Source organism: Vanessa atalanta, chromosome 18 (assembly GCF_905147765.1).
Source record: "Vanessa atalanta chromosome 18, ilVanAtal1.2, whole genome shotgun sequence".
Lineage (NCBI taxonomy): Eukaryota > Metazoa > Arthropoda > Insecta > Lepidoptera > Nymphalidae > Vanessa > Vanessa atalanta.
This window is the reverse complement of record NC_061888.1, coordinates 4,555,278-4,575,492: the sequence shown is the minus strand read 5'-3', so window position 1 is coordinate 4,575,492 and position 20,215 is coordinate 4,555,278. Positions and strand designations below refer to the sequence as shown.

Sequence of the window (20,215 nt, the reverse complement as noted above, 5' to 3'; positions counted from 1 at the left end):
TTCAGAGGAATTACATTATATGATTATTACGTATAATTACAGGTAAACTGTTTAAAATTGTGACAACACTGCATCTATAAACTTCAAAATAATACCCTAAATCCTAATAACTTTGAAGTTTATACTAACCTAATTTATTGAAGACCTATATGTTATTAAATTAATATTTAGATGATTTTAGTTTATAACAAAAAATAATAATAACGCAGTATGTTTGGTTTACGATTAGCGCTATCTAAAACCATAGCTACAGGTCCAAATTTAATACATCAGCAGACACGGGTATATTTTTTTTGTTACTGAGCTACTCATTACGTCCACGATTTCCCTATGAATATAAAAATTACTTGAGGTCTTACAATATTATCACTGCATATTAAGTAACGCGTAGAACGAATCTTGTTTGGAAACTTTGTTTACTTTCCTGTTTTAATATGGAGACTGCATCATACTGCTTCACAGGAAGAAGTGGCCAAGCTAACATTGTTGTTCTGTTCCTAGTTTCCACCTTTCTAATATAGTTTAATAATTTTACAGAATACGTTTGTATTAAAAAGAAAATGGCCTCCTCCATTACATAAGAAAGGTGGTAAACCATCAAAACTACGAGCCAGGCATTTTGTATATGATTTAATAGAGGACACCAGTGTAACCAAGAAGCCAGATTTAAAAATAATTTTGAATCAATTTGTTGATGGTAAAAATGCTTTAATGTATACAATGATTCAATGATATACATTCAATCAATTGCATATTGTCGTATGGCTACTGGGTAACACATAAATTATTTTTTAGGTGTGGGTAATCAGGGAGATGTGCTGTCACTTCGTCCAACAATAGCTTATAGAGATTACCTTCTGCCGGGTCTAGCTGTATATGCTAATCCAGAGAATTTAGAAAAATACCAAGTTGATGAAAGTAAACCAAAGGTTACATCTAAATATAGTTCCCCATATGTTCAGAGGGTGAGTCAAACACACAATATAAATGAAACTTTTTTCTTTTCAATAACAACCTTGATGCTTTACATGAGTAATATATAAATATTGTATGTCAAATTAATTATGTTTGTGTTCTTAATAAAATAGTAAATCTTAATTTTTTTTTACTCAGACAATGGGGTGCTTATCTCGTCTTGTTTTACAAATAATAATGAGTAAAACAGAGCCGTGGACACTACAACCCTGGCATATTAGGGCAAGTTTCCGAAAAGCATGCTATGTTGTGCCGGAACATGCTATAATAATGCCACCTGTCACAATAACTGGACCAGACCTATCTTTACAGGAGAAAGAGTTTTATGTCACTGTTAAAGTAAGTTGATTTATGTTTGATTTTCATGTTATCGAGTTACAGAAAAATATAACATGTGATTAGAATAGTTGGATAATAACAACAATACAATAAATGTAAATGTTGATTTACTTATCAGATTGTGAAAATAAGATGACAGAACTCATCTGTCTTTGTGGACACATTCATGAGCTATATTTCTAATATAAATCTCTTGAACAGTTAGCCTAGCTATGCTGACGTGAGATTTTATTTTAAGATGCATATAGCAGCTACTCTCTATAAGTTAATACAATTATAATAACAACAACAACAATTTTCGGTTACGGAGGTCCATAACATCCCTGCTAAATACCTCATTAACATTGAGCATAACATCATTATTATCAATACAATATTATTCATCTTTTTATTTTTCAATTGCTAATTGCAATGGTTTGCACAAAGCCTACCACTAAGCATGTCTACATGTCACACTAACTAGCTGAAACTTTGTAGATTTTACGGCTTTTAAAGTACAAATCAATCATCAATTTTCAGATTAATAATAAAGAAGAAGTCAATGTGAGATGTAGAATTCACCATTGGGCAACAGGCCTAGAGAGATTACCATGGGTTAAAGATCACTGGAAGAAGCCCTTTGAAGCTCTCATTCCAGAACAAGCCTCTGTCTTAGAAAACCTGCCACTGCCTACATAGAAGTATATAGTTTATATTATTATTCATTGGCAGATAATTTACCTAAATAATATCAAATAAATAAAATAGCTTAAATATTTTTATTTGTTTTATTGAAGACTATGAATACAACAATGAATATTTATCTATTACATCTCTTTTTAATTATTAATCGAAACAATTTTAAAATAGTTAAAAATGAACAAATTCTTATTTAATGTTTAAATGTCTTATGGCTTTATTACGGAAAACAGTTTTTTATGACACCTTCAAACTGGATTCATTTTTAATAGATGAGTTATGTGTGCTTATAGTGTCTTCTGTGTTATCATTTAAAGTTGTATTTTCATTATTTATATAGCCATCTTCTATATCTAGTACCTCTTCCAATTCCTTAGCAGTTTCTTGTTCAGTTTTCATTTGATTGTATTCTTGGTCAATTGCATATTGTTCTTGATCATTTGTTACTGTTGTTCCATATTCCTGCTGTTCATTCGTATCATAATGTTGAGATTCGTAATTCTCATTTTCTAAATTGTATTCAGTTGCTTCTTGATTCTGATAAGATATATCCATATTATGCTCAGTTGGTAAAGGTTCAAAATTATCAACATTGCTCGGTGGTACTTCTTCATAATTTATCGTCGAATCTACTGGAACTTGCTGAGTTTCGTAAGAATTATCAACTTCATATTGCTGATCATCATACTGAGGTACATTTTCATAATTTTCCGTATACTGTTGTTCGTAATTTGGATCATATCGCTCTGTCGATTCTTCATGTTCATTAATTTCAGTTGTGTATGGTTGTTCTTGCTGTGATTCATCATAGTAAGGATATTGATCATTTGTATAGTTTTCATTTTCTATAGCATTTCCGACAGCTTCTACATTACTTTCATCATATTTTTCAGAATTTTCTGTGTAAAACATTTCGTTCTGTTCTTTTTCCAACTCATTTATTTCTGCATTCGCATTTTGATCACTATTCATATGAGCTTCATTTGAATAATGGTTTTGAATATTATTGATAGCTGATTCATTTTCTACAAAATCTTTAGAACTTTCCTGAAACTCGTCTGAATAATTAATATCGTTCTCACTCACATTTCGACTGTCTATTTTATCAGTGTCTGAAATTTCTTCTTTGTATTCTGGGTTTATATGTTCTGATTGATTTGCCTTAAATGATTCATTAGGTTGTTCATCGCCTTTTCCATCCCATTGATTGTCCGTTTTGTTCATATCCATATTTGTTGTTTCTTGAGAAATGTCATGGTTTTCAACGTTCTTGTTAACCGCGATGTTTGTACATATTTCAGAATTAGGCTCAATAAACAGCTGTTGCGAAACTTCAATTTTATGCATATTATCATTAGCAGGAGGATATTGACCATCTTTGGTAGGTTCTAAGTTATGTGATATATGTTTTTTGGGAATTTCGATTTGTGGAACAGTATCGTCCAGTTTATCATGAGATTCATAGTTTTTTGTACTTCCATCGGTGATGTCTTTATCAATTATGTTGGAATTTAATTTATTTAAATGAAATTCATATTTTGGAGAATTTAAATTAACAGTTACAGCTACCTCATCATTTATTTTATTTTGTTGCTGCTTTTCTGATTCTTCAGAAAATAAAGACGATTTATGTTTTTCTTCCAAAATAAAATCATGTACTTTATCTGGTACAGATTCTTTTTCATTTTTCTTTAATTCGTTTAAAATATTGTACTTGCTTTTCCAATCGGTGTCAGCATTTTCAGTAAGAGGGTTAGGATATGAAAGGCTACTTGAAAGGCGCGGTTGTAATTTTGGAATAAGTATGTAATTTTTGCTAATTTCCTTTAATATAGATGATTCGAGTTGTTTCGTTAGACAATCAGATGGTGTAGTTGATTTACTTGTTGTTTCTATTCTTGAAGGATTATTTAAGTAGTCTGAAATTCTTCGACTAGAAAAGCAACTGCCTTTTATGTGGGCATTTTCCTAAAAAATAATAATGGTGTAAGTATATTTACTAACCTAGTATTATCATCACTACCTCTTTGTTCTATAATATATAAAGCCGCCGACCCCTAGACCCGGGGTCAAAGCCTACGTCGGACCGATAAAAAGGGATTGGGTTTATAAGTTAATAATGTAAGAAATGTGTACTCTCCTTGCCTGTGTTTGTGCATTTGCCTCGGAAAAATCGTAAAGCCGTTGCTCCGTTGTCTGAACTTATTCCGATTGTGCTGGACTTGCCGTCGTATCGGATTATAAGATTGAGAGAATATGTCCTACGTAATTGGCGATACTCCTTTGTGTAGCAAGTATTATTATCATTATTGAAATTAAATTCATTACCTTATGATATATTTGGACAAGAGCTGTAGATGAACGCATTTCTTCAAGACGTCCCAAAATATATTCATTCCGATCCCTTCGCTTTTTGTCATCCTCGAGGAAAGCGTCGTATTGTTTTCTTAGTGTATTTATCTTATCGGATTTAATCCTAAAATATATTTTATTTTATTTAGAGAAATAGAGAAGGTAAGCTACGAGTTATAATAACTAAAGGATTTTCCTTTTTAGATAAAGTATAAAATAATAAACTCGAACTAAACATTATGACCCATTTATAATCCAAAAAATAAAAATATTTTCAATTAAACGCACTTTTTTCCAGATTTTCCCATTTCAATAAAAATAATATAAGGCTGAAACAGTGTTATCCAATTGAACGTAAACAAAGCAATGTCGGTAGTCGACTCGACCTTCTCTAAGGTTCCAAACTTGACTTTAACGCTTTCGCGAAGAAATTTGTGATTGTACACACACGAACGATTCCTACACAAATATATTTGTGTACCGTTTTTATCAAATAATATTCTAGTTTTGATTACTGAATCAGACATGATCCTTATGGCGAAATTTATAACTGTATACTTAAAAATTTTAGGTATATGTACTTACTTGAATTTTTGGAATAACATACATTGTAACAAGAGCGTTATCCATTCTACATCATTATCTTCTAAAATATATTTTTTACAAAATCATACTAATTTTTATATCGTTACTTATTTCGATATTTAATGATTTATATCTGTAAGTGTCCTACGGTGACTATCTCTGGATGGTACTAGGTAGTTAGGTACTTTGCTGCACAGATTCGTCATAACAGTGTAGAATGTATACAACGAGATGACCTTCCAATATTTTTATACGGCCTCATCACGAATGTGAATTTCATTGATTTTGTTTTCAGTAAATATAAAAAATGCTTTATGCAGAAAATATTTGTGCTTAAAAATTGGAATAGGTAGGCATGATGGGAAGATAAATCTGACACCAACTTCTTTTACGTGCATTCCGAGTCATGGAATTATTTTTTATCGCCCTGACCTAGCGATTTGAAGTCAGGTCCTCGGTATTTGCGGCCTTATAACTAGCCACTAGACTACTTCATGGTAAAACTTTGTGTAAGCTCATCTGGGAAAGTACCACTAGCCCATTTCGATGGGCGAGTGAGCTAGTGTAACTACAGGCACACCAGGGACGCGCATCGATGCATTGGCGATGTAAGAAATGGTAGTGACCATTTGCCATCAGAGAGCCCATTAGTCCGTCCGCCTACCTATATTATAATAAAAAGAGGGCTGACGAGGCAGTCAATTGTTATTTAATATAATTTTGTAGACAGCAATATAATTTAATACTAAGTATATATACTTTAAACTTATGATCAAAGAATTTTATTGAATACATTGACATTTCTATAAGATTTAATGAATTAGCGATAACAGAAAAAATATGATGGGATTGTTATTTCTTAGGTTTAGGCTTTAAATGAAACTCGCATAATGAACATAATATTGTAAATAGTGTAAGAAAAATACTATATTAAGTAATACTTACCAAAAGCACTGTATCTTCGATAAATTACAAGTATGGTTTTCTAGTTTGAGTAAAAACATAATTTTTTTAAACGCTTTTTTATGTATATGTTTATGACGACAAACACCGTGGCATTAATATTTTTTTTTTTTGGTATCTGTGTGCTGTGCTTAGAGTTAGAATTCAAGGCATTTACAGATATTTATGATCATGATTGACAATTTAAAAAAAAAAATATGTCAATTTTGACATTATCAACCTGACGTTTATTTGTTGTTTGTTCCCACAATTATTTAATTATATAATTTTCGTTGCAAAATGATACACAAATGGTGGCATAGAATAATTCGACGTAGAACGAAACCAATTCCTGAAGACGTCGCCATTCTTTGGAAAAGACGGCTCAGTTTAGCTTATGGATTTATAGCATGGAATGCGTTTGGGATACTTATATACAACATATACCAAGGCAAAGCAGATTGGGCCCATTATCATGGACTTAAATCAGATGAGGAAAAATCCATTCCGCCAGGTAACCTCTCACTTATTAAGTATTGTAGTTAAATATTTTTCTCTATGACAATATTAGTAAGGTATTAAATTATGTATCTAAATTTTAGCACGTGCATGGGCAAACACATTGGGTATTAAGAATGCGAAAGTGTACAAAATAGCAGGATTTACAAAAGTTGATGAATATGATATTGTTCAGGGTGAGGAAGTTCGATCAAATAATGAACCAAATAAAGAAGACACAGAAGAATTAAGTCAATAATTTATTAGAAAATCTGTGATGTATTTCATAAGGTAAATAATTAACTGTAGAATAAGCATAATTAAATAAATAATTGTAATTTTCCCTGGACTATTTATTGCTGATTATTTTGCCATAATTAAGAAATTGACATTCTTTTATTTTAAAATATAAGTATCATACCTGAGGTATGAACTATTAATGTTTATAGTTGCAAAGATTAACATTTATGTATATAATAATTTATTTAAATGATATTTTTAAATAACAAAATAATTCCATTACCATAGTTCTTAGTTTATAAGGCAAAAAGTAAGGCACTTATTAAGGAGAAAAGAATTTTCATAGTTAATTCTTTATGTACATTTTATCTTAAATATTAAATCACAGCTCATTAGGGCATTTATGTTTGACTTAATAATTTGAATGTGCATGACAAGCCTTAGCATGCCTTCTTCTTTCAAGTTCTTGTAATAAAGCAGATCTGAAAGAAAACAATTAATTGTTATTATGTAAATAGCCTGTAGCAACAACAATCAAGACTGAAAAGCTTAAAAAAATTACACTAAATTTTTTTAATAATCATTTCATTCATAAAATAAGAAAAAGTACATTTTTTTATTGAAAAAAATAAATATGAAACAAATATGTTAATTTGACCTTAAACTTTATACAATTTCAATATATAAGAATGATTATACATAAAAGAAGAAACAACAGACACTGAAAAATCGAGACATCATGGACATATCAATGGATGATGTGATAACTGTGTTCTTTATTATTATTGGCTTAATTTTTAATATTAATAAATTTACCTGTATTGCTCATATTTCATAACAATAAGCTGAAGCTCCTGTTTATAAAGTCTTGTCAGCATATCTGAATAACAATCAAGTTCACTCAAACGGAACATATTCCATCTCAACTTGTGGTCTAGTTCTTGATCAGCTGTAAGTAATAGTATTCAATATTATACAATGTTAATATTATTGACAAGTAACAAATTATTTGCATGTATGCCTTTTTTATTACCTTTTGAATAAACTATAAGCCAGTGTGGTATTTCCTCCAGAAGGTATGGTGGAACAAGAGTAGGCACTAGAGGACTGACTAAGTAGCACCCTCCCACTAAGCATGGATGGGCATATGTAGTCTGATGAGTTATTTCACTGTAATAGGCAGTATTTTAGACACATCATGAAATAAAAACATTAAGATTTTCTATGAGAAATTTCTACTTATATTTTCTCCTGGGTCTCAGGTTACTATTCCTCTGAGTTAGATTAAAGTGAATCTTTTGAAAAAAAATATACACACTACAATAATTCTAGAAAATTATGAGTAATATTAATTACTTAAAGTAATAGACGCCATGGTGTGGAGTGGACACACGGTGCCAGGGACGTGGAACACTTTCGAGCGGATGCGTCCAGTGTGTGGTCTGAGTATTGTGATCCATGTAATAGCGGCGCCCCCTTAAAGTGCGATCTGCTGACCAGCCAGGCGGTAGGGGCAACTCACACTCTTCAGAACCTATGGTTGTTATGATAATTTACAATAATATGATAATTACATATCATATTATTGTTGATAATTACATATTATATTATTGTAAATTACATTTCCACCAACCCGCATTGGAGCAGCGTGGTGGAATATGCTCCAAACCTTCTCCTCAAGGAAGAGGTGGCCTTTAGCCCTGCAGTGGGAAATTTACAGCCTGCTCATGCATGCATGCATGATAATTACATTATTGACTCTTTTAGAACAGAAATAATTATAGCATAGCTATTTTAAAATACAATGGATATAAGATGTTCATAATATCTAGGGTACTGCTTTACTATATACAAAAAGCTTTAGATATATCTAAAAATTATCATTGACAAACCTTGGCTAGAAGAAATTATATTTCCACCATGACCTTTATTGTGGTATGGAAGGGCAGGAGTATTGACATAATTGGAATATATTGGAGAAGATTGACTTGCCGTTGTATAAGCTGCAAACAAAAATATTGTTATTGAAAATTATAATTAAAACTGTCAACATTGATAAAATGTTTTATACAATATGAAAATCACTAAATATTTATTAAATCACTCAATTTCACAAACTATGTAACTCACAATATAGTTGTGCATTATTAAATGAGTTGCAGACTTAAAGAATGAACTTATTTCACTTGAGAATACTTACATTCTGTGCAATGGAGTCTAATTGAATGCGGGGATGGAGGATGAAGTCGAGGTGTCAGACTTAAGTTTGATGATATTCGTGGCATACTAGACTCCCTGGAACTATATTGTTGTTGTTTTTGCTGTTGCACCTAAATCATTTTACTTATTGAATGGTTTATTGAGTACATTTTTTTGGATACAAAAGAATTTAATCACATTATTTTTGTAGAGATTCTGAGAATTCCAATATGTATTTATTAATGATTTGGTGACAATACTTAATAAAAATTTATAACAATAATTAATACTTTATTCTATTATTTAATGTTGAATGCTTAACACACATATGATACCTGCTGTTGGTTCTGGTATATAGGGTCTTCTTGTTGAGTTTGCCTATAATATCGATGGCTGGTCTGACGACTAAATGATTCATCAATTTCGTTTAATGTTGAATGAGATGCCTAAAGAAAAGTTGTGAATATAATTTGACACATAACACGCACACAACACACATTTATTAGAATATTTTTTTGTTAAACAAAACATACCAAATTAGTGTCTAAGTGAAACTGAGAGTTAAAGTTGCTGGAAGTGCTAGCAGTATCACCAGTAGTAGACAAACCAGCAAATCTGGAATATTTGAAATATTTTATTTCTTATTTGTTTCAGTGGTGATTTCTTGCAATATTTTTTATATATATGATAATTAATGGTCACTTCCTTATATTAACACAAGGTTCAACCACTACTTGAAAAATATATTGTTCATGATTAGAATGAGTTCTTAAATTGAAATAACATAATTTACCTGTGTGCTAAGTTAGGTACAGACTCACTAGGAGTATACTTTCCAGCATGACCACTCATTGTTTGAGATTTACCGAATTTATTTTCAATACTTTGAGTACTTGTATCACTGGATCCGAAAGGCTGGCTGCGTGGCCGTCTATTGTTCCCAGTCGTCCAAACATTTATTACTGTATTGCCAATAAGACATTATGATTTAGATAACCATGATTATATAAAATTTGCAGTATTTACTTAATTATTTACCCATATATCATCTCAAATAAATTGTTAAGCTATTTCTATTATGTATTTACTTACTTGGCAAATCAGGTGGAGTATCTTTTTTCACATATTTACCGACAACCCCTTCATTGATAGCTTTCTGTCCCTTTCGTGATATCATTTTATATGGATTTAATATAAATGTGACTTATAATTATGATGTATGTATCACTAATATACAAAACTTCTTTATAGAAACTAAAGTAAAAAAATAATAATATTGTTTAAATTTTATCGGAAGACATCCATTTTCTATTGTTGTGCGATACCTGTCACTTTGTGGCTTGTCAGTTGTCATTAATTTATAATCTATGGTAGAAATTAAGTTGTCATTACCATGGAAGTAATATATACTACGTATAACTGGAAGGTTCACTGTCAACCAAACGCGAGCCGAGAGAGAATGACTATTAAGGCGTTCTGTCTCTCTCTAAAACTGTACCCATGATTTCAGAGTTCCTGATACTTTTTGAGAATATTCACATCTCATGTGAGAGGTTCTGGGTTCGAAAGACCCTATAAGTAAATTACCTATCATTAATTTCATAGTAAAAATTGCCACTAGCTTTATGACGAAGAAAATGAAAAGCATCGTGAGGAAACCAGCAAATCCAAGAAACCATCAAGTTTGAGGACTTGTGATATCCAACAAGCAGAAGTGGGCTACAAGTTGATGTGTATTGTGTAGACAAAATAAAGCAAATAAAAACATGTTAAATACGTAACAATTTATTTACTACACTGAAAACTTAAATATTACTAAACAATATTGTTTTATGTAATTTCTGCCGTAATGTTGCGCGATTCCCCAATAAGTTCACGGTCTTATTTTTGCCATAAGTCGTCATTCTAACAGTTAAATATTTATTTAATAAACATTTTACAAGTGCAATATCGTGCCTATCTTCACAAGCAATTGAAATAGTTGGATGTGGAGGATCGAATAAAGATTCTAATTTATTATAAAAATTTTGCACGACCAGTACAGTAATTTTACTTTTAGTTGTTTTTAACAAGGAATCCGACACCATTATTGTAAAATTTTTTTCAGTGTAACATATTACTTCAAACGCAAATTTTGATACAAATTTTAGGCCTCTTCTGTTAACAAATGAAGTAAATGAGGAGTTTGAATCTATATCAAGAACATAGTCGTGTTCTGTATTTTTTGGCCTGTCACTTAATAAAGCGGTTTCACAGTGTTTACATGTAATTTTTACTCCTTAGGGATAATTTTCGGCAAAAGTGAAGGAACTGCTTCAGGTTTTAGTTGTTTTCTAGCTTCCGTTATATAATCTTCAGCCTTAAAATGTGAGCTGCATACTACTGCATATTTGGATAATTTTCCAGATATATTCAGTACCTCAGTACACCTTTTTTTAAAAACTTGATTACTAGGAAATCTGAAATCCACAGAATAAGACAGATATGAATAATGTCCTAAAATCTAATGGATACCCTATCTAGTATTTTAAAACAAAATGTCGTTACCTGTGAAAGGACAGCCCACAAACGGGATATGCCTCTTTTTTACATCCGTTCACAATGCAAGTTTGAACCATTTTATATTAGATTATTGGACTTACAAGAGATTTAGATTACAAATGAATAAACAAATAAAATACTCAGCACTTTCCGGAATCACAAAAGAACCGCCATGTTTGTTTATATCGTAAACTGGAAGTGTTACCAGAAAATTGCCGCTAAATAATTATTATCTCTATTAAAATTATACACTGGCAACTGTGCGACAGAGACACCACGCCTTAAAAGTAGGTCTTTCTCTAGACCGTTCTTAAAGTTTAAAAGAAAGTAGACCTTAATCACGTGGAATAAGGTTTAGTTTATTTCTTCATTAAACCTGCAGTGAACCTTCCAGTTATACGTAGTATATAATACTTCCATGGTCATTACTCATTTCTCAAAGACGAGAAATGAGTAAAGCCTATTTGTATTGCAGTATAACATGTTATAATCTTTGAAAAACATATAAGTACCAAAATTTTTAGAAGGTTAAAAAAAATTGATTCTTGATGAACTTTCGGCACTTTTGTTTCACCCTTCCTTTAACTTAAGGCAGTTCCTTACCATATCAATTATCAGTGCCACTTGCCAAAAGACGACCGTTCCAGAGCATGATCACCGGAATCATATCTCTTTTTACCTAGTCTATAAATAAAGTTTTTAAACTTTCACTATTATGGTCAAATTCATGTAGAACCGTGGATCCCAAAAATATTTTTCGGTTAAATTGTCAATTTGTCATAGATTACTCATACTAATTACCATAAGTTCAACATTTTGCCGTTTGTTTAGCTCTCGTAGAGTTAATTTTTCTATGAGATACTTAATTTATTAAATTGTATGTATGGTTCGTGGAAAGGAAATCGACTGAGTTTCTTGCTATTTATTTTGGTAGAATCGATGTTTCTAGTGGTAGTCGTATAATTATAATACTCATAATTATGTCACATGACGACGCTATAATGCTTGTATGAGCTTACCTGATTATAATATATTTTAATTTTGCAAGTGCTTAAAACATTTATTCACATCGTATTTATTTTTATTTATAGACGATCAAATAAAGGAGATAACTTAATAAATATACCGAGTCATTTTATTTGTTTAATTTGTAAAACACCAGAAAAGGCAAAAATCGCCAGGGCTACATGGTACAAGATTTGAATTTACAGAAAGTTACATCAATGTATACCATTTTTTGCTTAAAAGTTGCAACTCATTGAACAAAAGTAATTCCACTGAAATTGATTGCTATTTATAATATAGACTACCATTACTACTAACCAGTGATCTTACTCATGTAAAAGTTAGAGTGATAATTTTCCAGCCGGTATTTATTTGTGATTAGGGTATTTTAATAAATTAATCATTTAGGTAGCTATGAATTTTAAATATTTTGTTTACTTTAAAAAAAAATACTATCTAATATGCTATTCAGACCTCTACTTACTGCCTGTTGATACCATTTTAAATATAAACGAGTACATACTTCTAACTTTTCATTTCATATTTCATGTTAGACAATCACCGAGAATTAAAATCGAGAGAAACTAAGGAAGGTTAAAACACCATTAACACGCAGTGGATCATCGTGTTGGAATAAACTCGAAACCTTCTAAGAGGTTGCCTAAAAGTCATTCATTGTTTTTTCTCAGAAATTAAATTTTTTTTTTCGAACTTTTTAAAAACAGAAGAAAAAACAATAATAAATAAAAGTACCAAGTGGCGGCATCGCGTTATGTAACAAATACCTCGAGCGTCATTATATAGGTACTATCGTATCGACACGCGTGACCTCCCTGACCTGCTTTCGCACTTGAACAGCTGATATGAATAGTTGTTTATTGATATTAGGATATTCATATTTTACTAATTTAGCACTAGAAAACTACTTTCGATAATATTTTCCAGCTAAATTGAAAAGGGTCAATTAGGAAAGGCATCGAACATATGAAACGTTGAAACCCTTAGATGATCACATAGCCTGCATATGCGATTACACATTAGGAAAACGTTCGTGTTATGGCGCTGAAAAACTCTGAGAAAATACAGATTAAAAGTAGGATTAAGAATAGTGAAACCTGCATTATTAACGTAATGAGTGCAGCGTAAATGATGGCATGCAAATTAGTTTTTAAACTTAAAAAGCGCTGACAACAATGTGGCGCTCAGCGGATATTAATAACAGTGATATTTATGGTTACTGTGTAAGATTTTATAATAATTGAAGAAAACTAATGACTAAATATGAAGTACAGCAAATTTGTCATTCAAAATAATATACTTTTTGCAAGTAGGCATATTAAGTGAAGCTATCTCCGGTTCGGAATGCAGATTCTATCAAGAAGAAGAAACTCAGTAGTTATTCTTTTTTTAACATTTCACAAAAATACCAATATATTTTTTTACAAATGATTTGAATTTATGAAACGGCATAATTTAATGAATATATATTATGATTATACATATTGTATATTGAAGTGTATATGGTTATAGGTGGAGTCTGCAGTAACGGAGCGTGGTACTGTTTGCCGTCATGGCATACGGCAAGACGAGTTGCTTTTATCCACGAAAGGTGCGCCAATAGACGTTTCGCATCAAAATGCTAAAGTCGCAATAAGGTGTCTTCTTTTTTTTTGGTAAAGGTTTGCTTATTCCACCACTCTTTTGTAATATTGGAGGTGGTGGGCGCTTGTGGTTACCGAATTGGCTGCAATTACAAGTCGTGTTTTAACAGTAACAGACGTAATATAATTTAAATGTTACTTTTTTATTTATTGTCATAAATCTTAAATTTATTCTAAGACTATTTTGTGTTAAATGATGCTACATATAAGCATAATTTTAATCTAAGCAATGTAAATAGAATTATACGAAGACTAGCTCTTTTAAGGTATGACAATATTAAAAAAGAATATAGAAATTACATGACTTTTACCATTACATACATAGAAATATCAGGTTCGTAAAGAAAAAACAAATGTAAATGACAAATTTTAATAAATGTATTAAATGTTTTACATTAAGTGCCAATTTAGATATAAATATAATTATTAGTGAGATAATTTAATAAATCGTAGTACAGTTGTTATCGAAATTAGGAATTATTCCATACTAAAAAATACACCACCACATTCTGGAACTCTGGAAAAAAAGTATATAATTACTTTAGGTAAGATTAAATAAACTTTTACATTTGGGTTTAATGTTTTAAAATTACACCTGTTCTTTGTTTTAACTTTAATGTAAGAGCTTAATGCCAATTGTACTCTTTCTAATTTATAGTCAAGAATAAAAAACTAACACTTTTATAATAATAAACATATATTTTGAAGTAATTGACTCAATGTGATGAGATATAATTTGTACACATATATTATTCGTTATTCAGAGAAGCGATAAAAATAATATGTTTAATAATATTTGGTATATAAATAATTTCTACTGTAAATATTTTCTACTCAAGCAGGAACTGTTCTTAAATACCTTAATTAAATTACAATGAAAAAACAACAAGTTGTAAAATATAGAACACCTACGACAAATATTTTAAAATTACTGTAATTAAAAATATATCTACCTGTACAGCTAAAATAAAAACTAAGATCACGTTAGAACCATTATAATAACATTGCAACGACGCTTGAAATATTAATAATAAAATCTGATAAAAAAATTAGAATGCAAACTTTTGACTGCCGGATAGGCAAGAAGTACTTCATAAACCTACATATGGCTATTTAGTAAGCTATTTGTTTATGGCTTGATATCGTTGGCTAAGATTTTAATTAATAAGCTTTAAATAATTGAAATAAAAAGCAAATCGGAGCAATCAATAAATCGTTATAATATGTAAAATGTTTTAATGAAATCTCATACAAAACATCAGTTGATTCAATTTTTAATTTTTGGAAGTTGTAAATTATATCGAGATATAAATTTACAGGTTTAACAGTCAAACTGTAACTTCTATGGACATAATATTGGAAATGGAAAGCCTTTCATCCTTATATTAAAAGATATGCAGTTTATATCATCAAGTATTGACTTTAAATATATCTCTCTAGCTCTGTGGTGAAAATATTTTCTTCTCGAAACAAGTTCAGACCTTCCAAAATAGTGTCACTTTTATTTTATCGATAAATATAAGCTACACTTTATTTCAATTACTACCTACTTCTATTTAAAACATAATACATATATATCCTAAATTGTACACAATATGTCAAAAGGCTCAAGAACGCAACCACTAACTACTTGTCACAATAATTAATACTAAGCAGTCATGCCTTGGCCTTAATAGAAGGGAAAGTATTATCACCTGATAATAAGATGTCTTCACTCACCACGGACGACAGATGTGTCATTCCGGGACACCTTTGTTGGTAGAACCACATCGTGACATTCTCCAGAATGAATTAATTTTATATCATTTTCTACATGATCCGACGATACTGTTTCATCTAAAGTAACAAACGGAGTTACCACGTCCATTTCATCAGAGTTCAGAGATAAAGAATTAAGTTGATTCGATTTAATATCCGAATTAACTTCATTGTTTTCAATTGCTTCTGTTCCAACATTATTAATCATAGTTGGAATATTATCATCGTTTAACACATGTGTTGGTGTATGAACTTCATTGATATTCAATGGATGTAGGTCATAATCATTTGTAGGTTCGCATTTTAAATTATCATTATCACTATTTATTAAAACTTCCTTTACCGAATCTACATCCTCACTTAATTTTCCACTATTATTACTGGGAGGTGAAATTGATTGAATAGCATCTTCTCTTTTTAATTGTTTTCGCCTTTCACTTTTATCATAACCTAGGGGATGCAAATTAGTCGAATTAGGAGGACTTCCATCTAAAGACAAATCGATAGAGGTGAGCATACTTTCATCTCTACTCATATAATGACCACCTTCTGGGACAATGTGTATATTTAAAACAGTTTTGTTTTTGCGACAGTCAACATCACCTTCTAAGGAAGTCATAGACTGTGCATCAGAATCAATTCCCGAAGTACTAGATGCTGTTTTGTTAAGATTAAAATTGTTTCTGACTAAAAAACCTCTTACATGGGCTTGTATTATGGTAGCGGCGCTCGATAAAGTAGAAGAATCATCAGTAGATAAGGATAAGGATTTTTCCTCATTTACTGTTTGTAGTACTGTATCCATTCTACTTATCCCTAAAGACCTTCGATCTTTTATTATATTGTTATTAGACGTAACTTCATCCTCCTGAAAGATAAATATTTCTATATAAATCATCAAAGTAAATAACAGACAAGTTACACAATTCAATAATTGAACACATATATGTTAATTGAATATTTCTTGTGTTGTAAGAAATATTAGGTTTTGTGTATTAAAAATTAGTTAATTTTTTATCTCTTTAAATTGTGTATAAAAATAACTTTGAAATAATGAGTACAATATTAGCTATCTAAGAAAGCCGGTTAGAATAAAGATATAGATTTTGGAAACAAACCATTTTACAAGCTTTTATCTAACTCATTAAACTAAAGTTTCTGGTGAACATACAATTTTATTATTTTTGTACATGGAAAATTACTGCTTAATAAAATTTGACTTATTGTGATTTTACATGTGTAAACTGTCTTTAGGACGGCCAACTTCGATTGCACGTAAATTACAAACTATCTCCATTTATGATTTTAAATACCTTTTTTTCTTTATCTTCAATCAGCAAATTCATATAAATATTGGCGGAATCGTCAATACTAGAAGTTTTGTTTCTGAAAAGAAAGGATCTAAATACTTTCTGTATAGTAATTGCAGCTGTCTCTAAATCCATTGAGTTATTATTAACATGCCCATGTGATTCGGCATATTTGTTTTTTAATTCGCCTTCGGTAGGTTCAACAAAAACTTTAACATTAGTATTAAGATTTTGTTTATTTACTGTTTCAGTGATTTCATCACTATTTCCTTTTAGATTGTTTTCTTTGACTATTATATCGTTACTTATATTTTTTTTGTCAATAGAAGTTGTTTTCTCTTCTTCTGTCGTTTCTAAAGAGTTATCTTCGACCTTGTAATTGTTTTCTTCCTCTTCATGTTTATCCTTTGGGATATTATCATTATTACCACTAAGATCTTTATGTTCTACTGAGTTAATTGCCGTGCTAGAGTTTTTATTTCCATTAAGCGCATTATTTGTCTCTTTACCAACAGATTCAGTATTGTCTGTCAAAATATTCAGATGTATTTTATTGACGTTGTTTACATCTACAACTCTAATGTCACTGCCTTCAATATTTTTTGGCTTAAACGCATTTAAATCAGTTTGTTCATCGAAATTCGTATTACCTTTTAAAACTTTTCGTTCATTTTGATCATCTACGCATATTGTCAATTTATCATTATTTTCGAAACATTTTTCTTCAGTGCCGTTATCATCAATCCCTTCATTTAGTTTGATTTCGGAAGACTCTTCTTCTATTTTGGTCATTTTATCAAGGTCAGAATTAAATAGCTTAACGTTTTGTGACTCATTCATTAGATCAATGTTGTCTTCTGGTTTTAAATCGGATGTTGTAATATTTATTATATTAGCAACTTGTGTTGCCCCCACAATGAGTTCATGTTCGATGTTATTTGTGAGATGGTTTTGTGGAATTTTTACAATATTTTCTTGAATATACTGCTCTGCCTCGATATCATTTTTGTGCACCATATTGTCATTTAAATATTGGTCATTTTGAACATTTTGTAATAGCTGCATTTTTTTATCGAACTCATCACGTCGCTGAGCTTCTCTATTCCTTATTTTTGTAGTAGCTTTCGCTATTTTTTGTTTTAACGTTAGGGTGACTTTCGTTGCTACAATGCAATTTACATTAGATTGACTAAAATAACAACTTTAAAAAGGGCTTTATTTAGTAGGGCTTTGTACAAGCACGTCTGGTTAAATACCACCCCATTATCATTTACTTTACCACCAAACAGCAATACTTTGTATTGTTGTGTTCTCAAGGTTGGTGACGCATTGCAGATGTAAGGAATGTTTAAAATTTCTTGCGGTACCAATGTCTAAGGGCGTTGGTGACAATTTACCATCAGGTGGGGCCAAGCTATTTCATAAAATAATGGACGATAAGGATTCAAAATGAAGTATTGATTAATTATTATTGACATGGTAAAATACAAAAAGGGGATGGCAAAAAATAAAGACCTCTTTATAAAAATTATGTTTTTTTTTTAATTTTGACTATAGCCGCTGACAAGCCAAATGCGCGAGATATGTAACAATGAACAAGTGCGTGCCCAAACATAGGTTTATTCTCTTTAGTCAGTCAATTAGACACAATAAGAGTTTGGCTATGGCTATATTTGGCTATGAAGGAAAACAGCATTAGGAAACCCAAAACATGTAACGAAGTAGAGAATTTTAATAGATTTCGTAAACAGAGGCCGCCTTTAAAAAGCATATTTTTACGCTGTTTCTTTGCCTTGCTATAAGCCATCATAAAATACAATACTAAATAATATGTTTCTATACTTATGATTGTGACGAATTGGTTATAAAGAAATTGAAGTTTCAAAACACAATTACAATATTCCATAAAAAAATATTTACTGAATATTTTGTCAGAGTATATTTACAACAGACATTACAATAATAATGAAATGTGTACGTACTTGGGCCGTCTCTAATTTGTAATAACTTGTGCATGTGCTCAGCGCAAAACTCATAAACTTCAGTTGGATTATTTTTAAGAACTTCTCTCGCAAGTCCTTCCATTAACTCCACTAGACCAGGAGGCATTTTTGGTACAGGAGCGGAATAAACTCGTGAACTTCTGACATTCATCTAGAAGGTAAATTAATATAAATATCTATAAAATACTTATTTTTTGTCCATAGCCTTAAGTCATAACATGAGGACTTGTAAATAATACCTTTGACAAGATATCTCTTGCAAGATTCTCATTTATTGTACATTTTTCCTTTTCGTTGTATATTATATAATTATGTATTTTATGGTGCAATAATAAATGAATAAATTTACTTAAAATTACTTACCTTAATTTCAAATGTGGTTGCCGTACTGCAGAGGTAACTGTATTGTACGTCGACCAAGGTGTTTGTACGGTCGGTAGCTATGGCAATGCGATTATGTAAATCTTGATTTTATCCGTAGTATTGATCCTATTTGGCGCAAGTACAATGTACGTAATCAATTTTGTTAAAAGTCTCAACAAAATATTTTATATAACTAGGTGTCAATATTTTTAAATAAGATAATGCATAAAGCATGCAAAATCATATCTTTCAATTTATAACAACACAGGTTTCGTTTTACCATTTTGAAATAATTAAAATTCTTCAGCATTATTGCTTAATATAATTCAATATATGATATTATATAGATGAATATGATATCGTGTAATAAGTTTTTTTTGTCTGCATGTACTACTATACTCGTTGATCCTTTGACTAAATATATATTATATGAGATAACACTTGTAAGATTTATTAAAAATTATTAGTTTCCAATTAAAACATGTGGTCATTAAAAATATATATTTTTAAACTACTCGTGATATTGACCTGAACTAGGATCGATTTTTATGACGTTGCCAAATAGGAAAGTAAAAATGGTAATTATTATTGCATTGCAGTAATTATTTTATGAAGTACTTCTATCATTCGTTTTCATACGAAGGAGCTGTTATTGGTAGTCAAAACTTCGCTTCAAAATATAATCATTTAATTCAAGGTTATATAAGTAACTAAATTACTCTAGGTTTTTTTATATATATTTTTCATATCTACATGTGTATTCGAA

At 30.5% G+C, this 20,215-nt stretch overlaps 5 protein-coding genes across 10 annotated transcripts; 2 read left to right on the top strand and 3 right to left on the bottom strand.

Annotated features, from left to right (window-relative positions):
* Nucleotides 1-101: 101 nt before the first annotated feature.
* On the top strand, nucleotides 102-2,071 carry LOC125070893 (39S ribosomal protein L9, mitochondrial). Its single transcript, XM_047680898.1, has 5 exons — nucleotides 102-282; nucleotides 538-697; nucleotides 796-965; nucleotides 1,114-1,314; nucleotides 1,834-2,071. The coding sequence occupies exons 1-5, from the start codon at nucleotides 211-213 to the stop codon at nucleotides 1,990-1,992; spliced, it is 762 nt and encodes a 253-aa protein (XP_047536854.1). The 5' UTR covers nucleotides 102-210; the 3' UTR covers nucleotides 1,993-2,071.
* Nucleotides 2,072-2,197: 126 nt separating this feature from the next.
* Nucleotides 2,198-5,926, bottom strand: LOC125070930 (protein PFC0760c-like). Of its 3 annotated transcripts, none has more exons than XM_047680953.1 (3): nucleotides 5,875-5,926; nucleotides 4,321-4,468; nucleotides 2,198-3,960 (listed from the first exon to the last, which is right to left on the bottom strand). In XM_047680953.1, exons 2-3 carry the CDS (start codon nucleotides 4,357-4,359, stop codon nucleotides 2,230-2,232), a joined length of 1,770 nt encoding a protein of 589 aa, XP_047536909.1. In that variant the 5' UTR covers nucleotides 4,360-4,468; nucleotides 5,875-5,926; the 3' UTR covers nucleotides 2,198-2,229. The 3 variants fall into 3 exon arrangements, with proteins under 3 accessions (XP_047536909.1, XP_047536907.1, XP_047536908.1); XM_047680951.1 differs by lacking the exon at nucleotides 5,875-5,926 and adding an exon at nucleotides 4,930-4,973; XM_047680952.1 differs by lacking the exon at nucleotides 5,875-5,926 and adding an exon at nucleotides 4,952-4,968.
* Nucleotides 5,927-6,108: 182 nt separating this feature from the next.
* On the top strand, nucleotides 6,109-6,757 carry LOC125070802. Its single transcript, XM_047680779.1, has 2 exons — nucleotides 6,109-6,385; nucleotides 6,474-6,757. The coding sequence occupies exons 1-2, from the start codon at nucleotides 6,172-6,174 to the stop codon at nucleotides 6,626-6,628; spliced, it is 369 nt and encodes a 122-aa protein (XP_047536735.1). The 5' UTR covers nucleotides 6,109-6,171; the 3' UTR covers nucleotides 6,629-6,757.
* Nucleotides 6,758-6,870: 113 nt separating this feature from the next.
* Nucleotides 6,871-10,153, bottom strand: LOC125070800 (scaffold protein salvador). 2 transcript variants are annotated; one of them, XM_047680777.1, is made up of 10 exons: nucleotides 9,901-10,153; nucleotides 9,602-9,770; nucleotides 9,342-9,423; nucleotides 9,135-9,254; nucleotides 8,810-8,939; nucleotides 8,502-8,612; nucleotides 7,966-8,143; nucleotides 7,643-7,779; nucleotides 7,426-7,558; nucleotides 6,871-7,091 (listed from the first exon to the last, which is right to left on the bottom strand). In XM_047680777.1, the coding sequence occupies exons 1-10, from the start codon at nucleotides 9,983-9,985 to the stop codon at nucleotides 7,022-7,024; spliced, it is 1,215 nt and encodes a 404-aa protein (XP_047536733.1). In that variant the 5' UTR covers nucleotides 9,986-10,153; the 3' UTR covers nucleotides 6,871-7,021. The 2 variants fall into 2 exon arrangements, with proteins under 2 accessions (XP_047536733.1, XP_047536734.1); XM_047680778.1 differs by having other exon boundaries at nucleotides 9,144-9,254; nucleotides 9,901-10,152.
* Nucleotides 10,154-14,373: 4,220 nt separating this feature from the next.
* On the bottom strand, nucleotides 14,374-19,555 carry LOC125070730 (kinesin-related protein 7-like). 3 transcript variants are annotated; one of them, XM_047680672.1, is made up of 5 exons: nucleotides 19,450-19,555; nucleotides 19,066-19,237; nucleotides 17,087-18,246; nucleotides 15,735-16,641; nucleotides 14,374-14,532 (listed from the first exon to the last, which is right to left on the bottom strand). In XM_047680672.1, the coding sequence occupies exons 2-5, from the start codon at nucleotides 19,235-19,237 to the stop codon at nucleotides 14,486-14,488; spliced, it is 2,286 nt and encodes a 761-aa protein (XP_047536628.1). In that variant the 5' UTR covers nucleotides 19,450-19,555; the 3' UTR covers nucleotides 14,374-14,485. The 3 variants fall into 3 exon arrangements, with proteins under 3 accessions (XP_047536628.1, XP_047536629.1, XP_047536630.1); XM_047680674.1 differs by having other exon boundaries at nucleotides 14,415-14,532; nucleotides 15,710-16,641; XM_047680673.1 differs by lacking the exon at nucleotides 19,450-19,555 and having other exon boundaries at nucleotides 19,066-19,245.
* Between the last annotated feature and the right edge of the window lie 660 nt (nucleotides 19,556-20,215).

Excerpts from the sequence above, each read along its gene's own strand:
- LOC125070800 (XM_047680777.1), bottom strand. The coding sequence starts at position 9,985 with ATGATATCACGAAAGGGACAGAAAGCTATCAATGAAGGGGTTGTCGGT. Across the intron at positions 9,424-9,601 it reads GTACCTAACTTAGCACACAG|ATTTGCTGGTTTGTCTACTA; the intron begins GTAAATTATGTT and ends CAAATATTCCAG. Across the intron at positions 7,092-7,425 it reads ATGAAATATGAGCAATACAG|ATCTGCTTTATTACAAGAAC; the intron begins GTAAATTTATTA and ends GTTTTCTTTCAG.
- LOC125070802 (XM_047680779.1), top strand. The coding sequence starts at position 6,172 with ATGATACACAAATGGTGGCATAGAATAATTCGACGTAGAACGAAACCA. Across the intron at positions 6,386-6,473 it reads GGAAAAATCCATTCCGCCAG|CACGTGCATGGGCAAACACA; the intron begins GTAACCTCTCAC and ends TCTAAATTTTAG.
- LOC125070730 (XM_047680672.1), bottom strand. The coding sequence starts at position 19,237 with ATGAATGTCAGAAGTTCACGAGTTTATTCCGCTCCTGTACCAAAAATG. Across the intron at positions 16,642-17,086 it reads TTGAAGATAAAGAAAAAAAG|GAGGATGAAGTTACGTCTAA; the intron begins GTATTTAAAATC and ends TTTATCTTTCAG. Across the intron at positions 14,533-15,734 it reads TGACACATCTGTCGTCCGTG|AGTTCCAGAATGTGGTGGTG; the intron begins GTGAGTGAAGAC and ends CTTTTTTTCCAG.
- LOC125070893 (XM_047680898.1), top strand. The coding sequence starts at position 211 with ATGTTTGGTTTACGATTAGCGCTATCTAAAACCATAGCTACAGGTCCA. Across the intron at positions 966-1,113 it reads GTTCCCCATATGTTCAGAGG|ACAATGGGGTGCTTATCTCG; the intron begins GTGAGTCAAACA and ends TTTTTTACTCAG. Across the intron at positions 1,315-1,833 it reads AGTTTTATGTCACTGTTAAA|ATTAATAATAAAGAAGAAGT; the intron begins GTAAGTTGATTT and ends ATCAATTTTCAG.
- LOC125070930 (XM_047680951.1), bottom strand. The coding sequence starts at position 4,949 with ATGTTATTCCAAAAATTCAA. Across the intron at positions 4,469-4,929 it reads ATGTTATTCCAAAAATTCAA|GATTAAATCCGATAAGATAA; the intron begins GTAAGTACATAT and ends AATATATTTTAG. Across the intron at positions 3,961-4,320 it reads TTGTCCAAATATATCATAAG|GAAAATGCCCACATAAAAGG; the intron begins GTAATGAATTTA and ends ATTATTTTTTAG.